The 11,182-nt window shown below is 31.1% G+C and overlaps 2 protein-coding genes across 2 annotated transcripts; both read right to left on the bottom strand.

The window, feature by feature from the left end:
- Positions 1 to 85: 85 nt before the first annotated feature.
- LOC123913580 (caffeic acid 3-O-methyltransferase) lies at positions 86 to 5,020 on the bottom strand. The gene is made up of 4 exons (XM_045964366.1): positions 4,511 to 5,020; positions 1,385 to 1,695; positions 1,062 to 1,126; positions 86 to 558 (listed from the first exon to the last, which is right to left on the bottom strand). Exons 1-4 carry the CDS (start codon positions 4,927 to 4,929, stop codon positions 256 to 258), a joined length of 1,098 nt encoding a protein of 365 aa, XP_045820322.1. The 5' UTR covers positions 4,930 to 5,020; the 3' UTR covers positions 86 to 255.
- Positions 5,021 to 8,449: 3,429 nt separating this feature from the next.
- On the bottom strand, positions 8,450 to 8,806 carry LOC123914954 (glycine-rich cell wall structural protein 1.0-like). Its single transcript, XM_045966116.1, has one exon. It carries the CDS (start codon positions 8,804 to 8,806, stop codon positions 8,450 to 8,452), a length of 357 nt encoding a protein of 118 aa, XP_045822072.1.
- Positions 8,807 to 11,182: the final 2,376 nt, after the last annotated feature.

Below are 11,182 nucleotides of genomic sequence, written 5' to 3'. Positions count from 1 at the left end.
GGTAAGTTTTTTGATATTTTTTACCCAAAAAAACAGTTGATTAACAAAAGAGCTGGAATTGAAGAGAAAACTATAATCCACAATATGAAACAATGTTATTTTATATAGGCAATAATGCAATGAACTTTCTCATTATTATTTTCCAACCGTATACAAGTGGAAATCACATATTGTTTGGGGAAATCATTAGTAAGTAGAAGCACAACCACAATCTCAATCTCAATCTCAAAACTCAGATGCAACATGCCAAAGAACTTAAGCCTTTTTAAGAAATTCCATGATGTATGTGTTGAAAGCAGAACAGTGAACTTTGAAGCCTTTGAATCCAGCACCTTTGGCAAGATCTTCAAACTCTTTCTGTGTTCTCTCTTTCCCACCTGGATTATGAGCCAACATGATCACATCAATGTGAACCACACCTTTTGTTGCCAAGCTTGTGTCTGGTGCCACTGGAAGAATGCATTCTGCCACAATCACTTTTCCATTGTCTGGAAGTGCCTCATAACAGTTCTTCAAAAATTTCAAGCAGTGCTCATCACTCCAATCATGACAAATCCACTACATATGTTTGAAAAAGATATTATCATTAACATATGCTATTAGGAAAAAAATAAAAATTAAAGTAGTAACTAGTTTACGGACGGAAAAATTAGTGACGACGATTATTTTTAGTCACTAATTTTATATGAACAAGAGGAATGTGATTTGAAGTATATCAAATGTAAAGGCTAAGTAGTTCAGTAGTATGAATTTAGACACCGAAGGAGTATTAAAAATGAGGTTCCGGGTTCGACCCTCCTGCTAACAAATTTTCCTTCCTGTAACAAATTAACCGATAACATTTGCCTATAAAATAAAATGTAAAGGCTAAAACTCCTACGCGAAATAATGAAGGGTTTAAGGGATTTACTAAGCTAGTATAAAGAAAAAGGTACAAACAAATCAACCACACGATTATGATCGGACGGACCTCATTTGTTACAGCGTTCTGTTGTAACTGAAAATCCTTTTCCTAATTAGAGTAGGTGAGATGGTGAAAGGAATGAGATTATAAAATGTACCTTCATAAACACAGCATCAGCCTTTGGAACACTGACAAACATGTCTCCACCAACATGCTCCACTCCTACAATATAAATCAATGTTTGATGAATTATATTAATTGAAGCAATATTATAAAAACATGTAAAGTCTAGTAATTAACTTAGCAGGTATTGTCTTGTGAACTTAACTCAGTTGGTAGGAACATCACATTATATATGTAGGGGTCGGGGTTTGAACCTCAGACATTCCACGTATTCAAATTTATAGCCAGTAGATTACTCGACTAAAATAATAAACCAAGCACAGCAGGGTGTTTAAACTTAAGAGAAGAACAAAATACCTGGATAAGAAGGAGCATCTTCAATAACATGGGGTAAATCAAAATTAATGCCTTTAATAGTGGGATACTTAGAGACAATGGTGTTGATTACAGCTCCAGTTCCACCGCCAACATCAACAAGAGATTTAAGGCCTTCAAAACCTGTGTAGGTTTCAAGAATTTTCTTCATTGTGATGGTAGAATGATCAGACATTCCCTTGTTGAAAACTTTGTTAAACCTTGGATCTGTTCCATGGTATTCAAAAGCTGTCATTCCATAAGCCTTGTTGAATGGAATGCCTCCATCAAGGACAGCATCTTTTAGGTGATACCTACAGTGAGTAAGGATTAAGGATTACTATTACATTCAATTAATTGTATTGAATATTGATATTGATTAATCTCAATCATATGATTACAACTTGAAACAACTTTTTCTTTTTGGCATAAGTTCCATCCATTAAAGCTAAGATAATATTTAAATAATATTAGATAATAATTTTTAACAACTCTTTCAATCGAGATTTAATCTTTGATTCACCTGTTGTAACAGACTAAATTACGAGTTTTTTTTTTTTTTGTCAAGTACGGCAGTCTTTTTTGTCAAGAGGGTCTACTAACCCGTTTTGGTTAGTTTTTTGTTGTTGTGAAAATATAGTAATATCCAAATGAGAAAGAATTCTCTCGAGTTGAATTTCATTGAATATGGTCCGGTGTAAATCTGCACCATATGAATAACATTTAAATGATTTTGACTTTGAACAGTAAGCACGATGGACGGCCGAGATTGCAGTGCAAGTAAAATGTCACCGGAGAGAATCCATGATCATATCCAAACCAATTAATTGTATGATTTTTGTTAGTCTCGCCAATTTTGAAGAGTTATCTCAAAGTTAGTTCAACAACTCAATCACCTAATGAAGACATCCAAAATAGTCATGAGTGTTGACAAACAATACAGAATTTTCTAAATGTTCATATTGGTATTGGAAGCTTTACAAGAATATTGTATTATTTGGTGGTTCACACTCCATTGGTGGTAGGTGAAAAGAATGGTGAGTTGGTCACCACTCAAATTGGGGTCTATCTCATAATTTCATTTTGAGCCTTTTGTGACGTTAATGTTTGTGGACAAATTAGTATGACAACCGTCACTCTTACCATCTTTGCTATTTCTAAGTCCAATCTTACGTGATTGGATTTGCTACAGTTTTAAATCCTGCAGTTTGGTGCATTCCATATAACATGTGAGAGAGACAAAGAAAAATTTGTCATGAGAGAGAAAACAGATTTTCAACAAAAATAATAAAAATATTGCTTTGTGTGTTAAATGCAGGAACTGCACCAAAATTGGACAGCAGTGAATCCTCATCCCAATCTTACGACACCTCATTCATACCAATTTGTAAGCCAATTAATAATTCACACGAGTTTATTGCTTTACAAATACCTTCATTTTTAACTAAATAAATATTATTTTGTCAAAAAAAAAAACTAAATAAATATTATTCTTGTGAAAAAACTAAATAAATATTACTATTAATCAATTCAAAACTTATGAATAACTAACTATATACATGATACCACCATTTTAAAATAATATATATATTCTATGCATAATTTAAGATTTCCAACCCTTGCAGGAGAACAAAACAAAATGTAAGAAGATGAAACACAGATCACACACAAATAGATCTTTAAATCAAGCAACATAAGAAAGAAAGAGTGGATAACATATGCATGCATTACACTTCAAAAACAGAAAAATGAGAGATGAAAGTAAGAAGTTAAAACAAAAAGAAAGAAGAAAATTGAAAGGTTCATTCATAGGAAAAGTGAACAAGAGATGATGAAAGAGTAGGTGGCGGCTGGCTCATTACTATTAGGGTTAGGGACTTAGGAATACAAGTGGGCTTGGGCCAAATTAAAACTATTATTCAAAACTAAAAATTACAGTACCAAGTTTTTATAATAAAAAATTATTGGAGGATTAAAAGATTTTTTTCTTACGCATATATATATGATTCAATGTTTAGTTTAAAATATATTATTTCATTGTTACAAAGTTATGATTTAGATTAATCTTATAAAAAAAAATGTTTAGCTTAAATTTATAAAATTAATTTTTTTTGGTACATAAATTAATTATACCTCGTTTAATATGAAAAATGAGTAATTAACATTCCTAGAAACTATGGTTCAAAAAAAAAAAAAAACATTCCTAGAAACTAATTATATACTTTTGAGATTTTTGTAATAAGAGCAAGAACCGGTAACTATGTTACATTGTGGATTCTGGTCAAGAAAAAATGCTACTACATTATGAACTCAATTTCAACATATTCCTCAAGGAATTTACAAATAATTGGTCATCCTCCCTCCTACAAACTTTTATCTTTTCTGAATTTTTGTGTCTATAGCCTAATACAATAATGGAGACACATTCTAATTATTATTTTTGGAGTAATTCTCACAGTTTATTGTCGGTGTTTTTCTATTTAAAGTGTGTGGTCCATGAAACTCATTAGAGTTAGAATATGTCTTTAAAATTTACAGAACACTTCCCTTAAAAAAAAAAAAGTTTTTAGAACACATTGAAAGATTCTAACCATTGTGTGATATTCCATAATTTTTTCAATGATATTCCATCATATTTAAGACTAGACTTAGAGGTTCACTTGGGCGCTCGGGGTCGTTCCATAACCGATGACTTAATATATTTTAGATAGATTGTGATATCATTTTAAAATTTTGGTCGAGTCTAATATAATTCTTATAATTTATATTGTAAAATGAAGACTACTCATTATCTACTATTTATAAATAATTTTTTTGAATATATCTCATTTAATGTAGATTTGCTTAGTACCAATAAAAACAGATTTTTTTGAATATATCTCATTTAATGTAGATTTGCTTAGTACCAATAAAAACAGAGTAGAAAGTAAAGCTATGAAGCATGGACACTTTTGGAAATAGGCGTGTTCCGGTGTCGAACACGTATTGTAACACCGACACTTATAAATATATTGAATTGTGTTATTTTTTAAAATTATTATTAGTGTCGTTGTATCAGTGTCGTGCCCGTGCTTCATATAGCAAAAGAAAAAGAGGGTAAAAACAGAGTATAAGAATGAGTAAAAATACCAGCTTTCCATGAGTACTTTATCCTGATTCATAAGATTAAGAGCAGAAATAGAAACACCATCTTCATTCTTAACCAAATACTTAGCAACAGTAGCCAAACCATAGAGTCTCTGAACCTTTCCATCATCTAGAGTCTTTAAAGAACAAGTAAGAATATTATAACAAGCCAATAAACGCAAGATTCTATCCAACATAACAGGTGCATCAGGGTTATTTGTTGGAAGTTGTGAAGCAATTTCAACAGGTGAAAGATGAGCACCAGGACCAGCTTTAGCAATGATTTCTAAAAGATCAAGTTCAAGAGCTGATTTTAAAACCATTGGAAGAACAGAAGCACTTGCTAATTGCATAGCAAAGAGATTTGCTTCTTCATCATTAACATGGGTTGGTGTTATTTGAGTTTCACCTGTTGAACCCATGGTTTTGTGAGATTGTAGTGAATGATTAGAAGAATGGGAATTGAAGTGTGTGACCTTAGGATACAAAGTGGTTGCTATTATATAGAAAGAAACTTTATGAGCAAATTATTTGGTTGAGTTTGGTGTATGTAGGGTATCCATTTAGAGTTGGGACCCATTCAACAACCACAATTAGGACCCACTAAGAGAATTCGTGCTTAAATAATAATATAATGACTTAAATATGCAAAATGTCCTTGCACTTTCAGGTCATTTGAATTTTAGTCCTTACATTTTAAAATTCTTTTTTTTTGTCGCTGCACTTTCATTTTATTCTAGAAATAGTCCCTGAGCTGACTTTTTTGATGATGTGTCATTAATTTTAACAGGTGACCTTGATGAATAGGATTCGGGAATGCTGACTCAGTTAAAAATAATATAGAAAGACAAAAATACCCTTAATAACTTACCAAATTGTCCTGTTTTCACCCCGTGACACAAGAAGTACTCACATTTAGAAAGTTTTGTACACTTATATGTGGCACAAGAAGTTAGTTAGTCGTATAGTTTTTTAATTGAGTAATAAGTACAAATATTTGTATCATCTTTGATGCCTCATTTCTAAGCAAATTGAATAGACCTTGGTCACGGGTTGAGCTCAAGTAAACTTTGTTTATAAGCATACAAACTCATGTTGGTGCGAACAAAACGCCGTAGTAAATTTGCATGCAGTTTTTACAAAATTTTAAATTGTAGTCGTCGATTATAGATCAAACGTATTAAATTAATACAATTATAAAATAATTATAAACGTTCTCTGCCAAACATTTTATACCAGATGGTCTTAATATAAAATAGTGTGCAATTTTATTTAAGGAAATCTCAATCTAAACAAATGTGTTTTTCTTTGCTCTTGAAAAGAAAATGGTACAATATGGTAAGGAGGACTTTTCTTGTCTCAACTTGAAAATGAGGCACCAATGACCAAGGGCATTGCGCAAGAGTCAGCTTTTGTGTCTACCCTAACCTGCTATTCATAGAAAAGACATTGTCATATTCAAACTCGTAGAATTAGTATCAATCACTCGTAAATTAATGGCTTAATTAGTTTATGGGTCTTGTTAACATGTGCCCTAAGGGCACATGTTAAGATATACCAAAATAGAAATTCAACATTTAATGATACAAGAAATTTAATGCTTCAAAAGTCAAAATGCACAAATTAGCATTTAATAATTTCTATTTTTGCTTCCTTAACATGTGCCTTAAGGGCACAAGTTAACATTCTCCTTAGTTTATTGGTCCCTTAAAGATATTTTAGGTTTCACAATGGTTCCTTAAAGAAAAAAAAGATTCATATTGGCCACTTAAAGAAAAAAAGGCCCGGATTGGTCCCTTAAAGACATATATGGTCATTTCCGTTAAATTTTAACTCCAAATATAATAAAAAATTCCAACGGTTAAACTTTTAAAAATTAATAAGATTTTTGGTGAACCACTTACACTTAATGACATCCACAATTCAATTAACTAAAACTAACGTTTTTTTGTAAAAAAATTTACGGAAAGGACCAATTGAGAAACGAATGTGTCTTTAAGGGACCAATACGGACCTTTTTTTCTTTAAGGGACCATTGTGAAACCTAAAATATCTTTAAGGGACCAAAAGACTAATTAAGCCTAAATTAACCGGTCCCTAATCAAAATATTTGTTGAACTAGTCTAAAGTGTATCCTAATAGAAATAATACACGGTGATTACTTACCTTTTATTGACCGTTAGTTTATCATGTTAAAATAATTTTAAACAAAATATTCATTTTTTTTGTAAGGAGGCTAAAAAGAAAGAAAAGGAAAACTATTCACGAAGAAAAAATGTTCTTATTGCGTCGTTCCTAAGAAGGTCACAAACGCCTTTTCAAGAAGAAACATGTGTCAAGAAGTCGGCATCCGATGAGGCGCGCTCTATGTTTAGCAAAGAAATCTACACGTTGATTCTATTTGTAAGCATGTAATAAAGAGAAACATTGATTTGATAGAGCAGCTCCTTTATATATTAGATCAATACAACATCAATATAATACTTAACTTGATGAGATTAACCCAGTGTAAAGAATTAGCGTAATAATTTGTAAAAAAAACAAAGTTTAGTAATAATAATTATCTCTTTTTCTTGGATCAAATTTAATTAATAATCCTCCTTTCACTGTTTTTTTGTCGCATTTGTGTGTGTGAGTGAGAGATTTATAAAGATTAATTTCAAAGGTGTATATATTTTTGTGCTCAAAATATGTGAGTAAAAATAATTTAACCAAGTTTAATGTTTGAATTGGAATACGACCATACTAAAAGATAAAGAAATAAATGTAACAAAAACCAAACAAAGAGAAAAATATATAATATATTTAGTTTGTTGAGATATTTATACTACATAAAAAATAACAAATATATTTCTTGACTAAACATAATAAAATATATTGAAAAACAATAAAAAAATATTAAAAATTTATTGAAATAAATTATGATAGAAATTAAAGAATAACTTTTTTTAATAAACAAAATAAAATATATTGAAATAATAATAATAATAATAATAATAAATATATCTAAATAGATTATGATAAAGTTAAATTTTCTTGTTGAGATTTCTATTTTGGCGAATAGTTTGTTGAGAGTGATATATGCTAAATAGAAAGAAATAGAAATTCTATTTGAAAAAAAAAAAGAAAAAAAATATCTGTTAAAATATTTATGCAAAATTAAATCATCATTTAAAAAATAGATAATTAATAAAAATCTAAGAAAAAACATAGAGTTTTAGTAAAAAAAAAAAACATAGGGTCGACATACGGTATAAATTACTATTGGTACAAATTTCGGATTGCCGATTAGTTAACATGTTGATTTAGTGAGTCTGTAAAATACACAAATTAAATTCTTTATACGAAGAGTCAAAGATGAAAATCATAATCACTTATTCAAAAGATTCAAATTTTTAGTCCTTTGAAACAATTTATTATTGGTGGTAGATAATTAATAACACTAATCGAAGTAACCTAAGATCCAGATTCAAGCAAATTTCATCAGATTAATGTAACATCACTCATCCAAATGATCAAGATATACACCTTATAAACATCCATGAACCATGATCAAATATATAGTCCACTATATTGGCTTAGATCATTAATAACGGAAAATACATACTCCTACTCATACATACAAGCAATCAATAGTCATATACATTAAATACTACCGATTAGAATTTTATGCAGTATGAAAAGAGATCCAATCATGAATGAACGAACTAATATATTTAAAGAAGAGGACCTATCTTTTTATTTTTTTGGTACAGAAGAGTACCTATTTTAATTATTAAAAAATAAAACTAGTAAACATGAATATAATTAAAAGAAAATTGTTTGATACCCTTGTTCAGTTTGTTCTAGTTCCAGTACTCATAAAACAAAATAAAGTAAACAAGTTTTATAAACCATAAGTTCTAACTAACTACAAAAGCTGTATATTGACCAACCGGTTAACTAGCTGCCTCCTCCACACCCTCCACCGCCACCTCCACCACCTCCTCCACACCCTCCACCTCCGCAACCTCCCCCACCGTGTCCTCCATGTCCTCCGCCATTGTGCACTCCGCCTCCACCACCTCCGCCATCGCCTCCAAGTCCTCCACCACTGTTAAAATTACCATAATCCCCTCCTTGAATTCCAGCATAAGGATACATTGTCATAATAACCATGTCGTCGTTCTTGGGAGCACTAGAACGATGTTTCGTGACATTCCTAGGAGCGACATTCTTAGGAGCACCAGAAAAACTACCATTCTTAGTAGGTTTAGAGATTCGAGCACTTTCATTAGGTATGGAGCAACAACTTCCCATATTGTAAACAAGTTTTGAAAATAAAATTGTGTATTTGCAATATTGATTAATGATACACAAAGCTGGCTTCAAAAAAAAAAAATGATACACAAAGCTATGTTGTGTGCACCTGTATATATACACAAAGGAGATGTTGAAGTGATGGTAATTAACAAACCAAAAATAAAGATAAGGGAGAAGGAGTAGCTAAAGCATAACAAACCAAAAAAAAAGTTACAAGATGTGGATCCTCAACTTATTTTGAATTTTATCAAAAAAAAAAAACTTAATTTGAATTACAAATTTACAACAGATTATCTAAAACAAACTATGTGCATTTCGTATCCAAAAAAAAAAAAAACTATGTGCATTTTAATCTCGTATTTAGGTAAATTTGAGTTTTTCTTAAATGTTTTTTTTTATCTGTTTTTAATATAATAAAATTGATTACTCATGTCCCATATGCAGGGGACCGGGGTTCGAACCCCGATCATCCCACTTATCCACTTTAAGGGTGAAATTTCTAGCCACTAGGCTACTTGACCAAAAAAAAGAAAATTGATTACTTCTAAGTTTTCTAATTTGTTATTGTTAATTTTAATAATATTCCAAATTTTATATTTTTCGTTGTAAGTTTACTCTATTAAAAGTATATGCATAAATATAGGAACAAGGTAAAAATTTGAATCTATTCATAAAAATAGGAAAATAAAAAAGAACAATAAAAAAATTATATAAATTTTAGTAAAAAAAAACAAAATTATAGAAAGAAAAAAAAAACAGAAACAATAAAAAAATTATATAAAGTTTAGTAAAAAACTACCAACAATATATTAAAAATAATTGCTATATTTTAAATGATGGTTTAATTTAACATATATATATCTCAACAAATATTTGTTTCTTTTTATCCAACAAATTATATTTTTCTTTCTAATTTTTAAATTTGCTTCGTGAACTTTTAGTATAATATTCTAATTCAAATTTTAACTATAAATCAAGTACATTTTTATTTATATTTTTTTTAATATTTTTTTGTAATTTAATTTAATTTTTTCATAATGTAAATATATTTTGATAAAGTTATTTATTTGACGCAATAAAGTTATTTACTAGTACTATCAAACTTACTGAATTACCATAAATATTCCTAATAAAATTTCTAATTTTTTATTAAAAATATACAGGAGACTATTATTTGTCACTGAAACATAAAAATATTGAATAAATAAGTTTACAAGAAATAGCATAATAATTCCACTTATATTTTAACAATATTATATAATAAATTTTTAAATATTTAATTCTAAATGATCAATCTTCTCTGTTAATATAATGACAAACTTAAATATCGAATACTCATGCGAATGCACGAGTCAATAAACTAGTTTAGTTTTAAAATATTATTATATTTGTAAATGTAATAAGAACCGGTTTTGGATCGTCTTAAGAACCGTTTATCGGGTTGGAAGAGTCGCATTTTGTCTTTTGGTGGTCGTCTGGTTTTGCTTAAGTCCGTGTTAACCTCTCTTCCTGTCTATGCTCTTTCTTTCTTCAAAGCTTCCTCAGGTACTATCTCTTCTATTGAATCTATTTTAATTAATTTTTTTTGGAGGGAAGTGAGGATTTTAGGAAAACTTCTTGGATTAACTGGAAAACTATTTGTTTGTGGAAGGAGTATGGAGGTTTGGGGGTAAGACAAATGATGAAGTTTACCTTGGCCCTGTTAGGTAAGTGGTGTTGGAGGATGGTAGTGGATAGAGCGGGATTGTGGTTTCGAGTGTTAGCAGCTAGCTCGTTACGGGATTGAGAGAGGCAGGCTTTGTGAGGGAGGGGTACGAGGGTCAACGTGGTGGAGGAAGTTGGCTCGTATTCGGGATGGTGAGGGTGAGTCAGGGGGAGGGTGGTTTAGTGAGCACATTTCGAGAAAGGTGGGGGATGGTTCTGACACTTTTTTCTGGATTAATCCTGGATGGATAGGACCCCGTTGTGTGAGCGATTTGAACGGTTGTTTGACCTGGCAGAGAACAAATCGATTTCAGTGGCCGAGATGTTCTTGTTGGGTTGGGGGCCTGAGGGGGAGGCTTGGAAGTGGCGGCGTCAGTTGAGGGAGTGAGAGGAGGAGATGTTGGGAGAGTGTCAGTCTTCACTTCTTACAATTTCCTTGCAGGATCATGTTTTACATAGGTGGCAGTGGCAGCCTAACTTGGATGGTGGCTATACAGTTCGCGGTGCTTATCAGCTTTTGACGGCACATGATGCGATTATGCTGCGGCAGGTCTTATTTGGCACTCTCAGGTCCATTTGATTGTGTCTATCTTTGCGTGGCGACTCTTGTGGAACATATTACCTACCAAAGCAAAACTGGTGTCTCGCGACATCTTACCTATGGAGGCT

The sequence above is a fragment of the Trifolium pratense genome, linkage group LG3, assembly GCF_020283565.1.
Source record: "Trifolium pratense cultivar HEN17-A07 linkage group LG3, ARS_RC_1.1, whole genome shotgun sequence".
NCBI lineage: Eukaryota > Viridiplantae > Streptophyta > Magnoliopsida > Fabales > Fabaceae > Trifolium > Trifolium pratense.
Note: the sequence above shows the minus strand (reverse complement) of the source record. Positions and strands in the feature narration are given on the sequence as shown.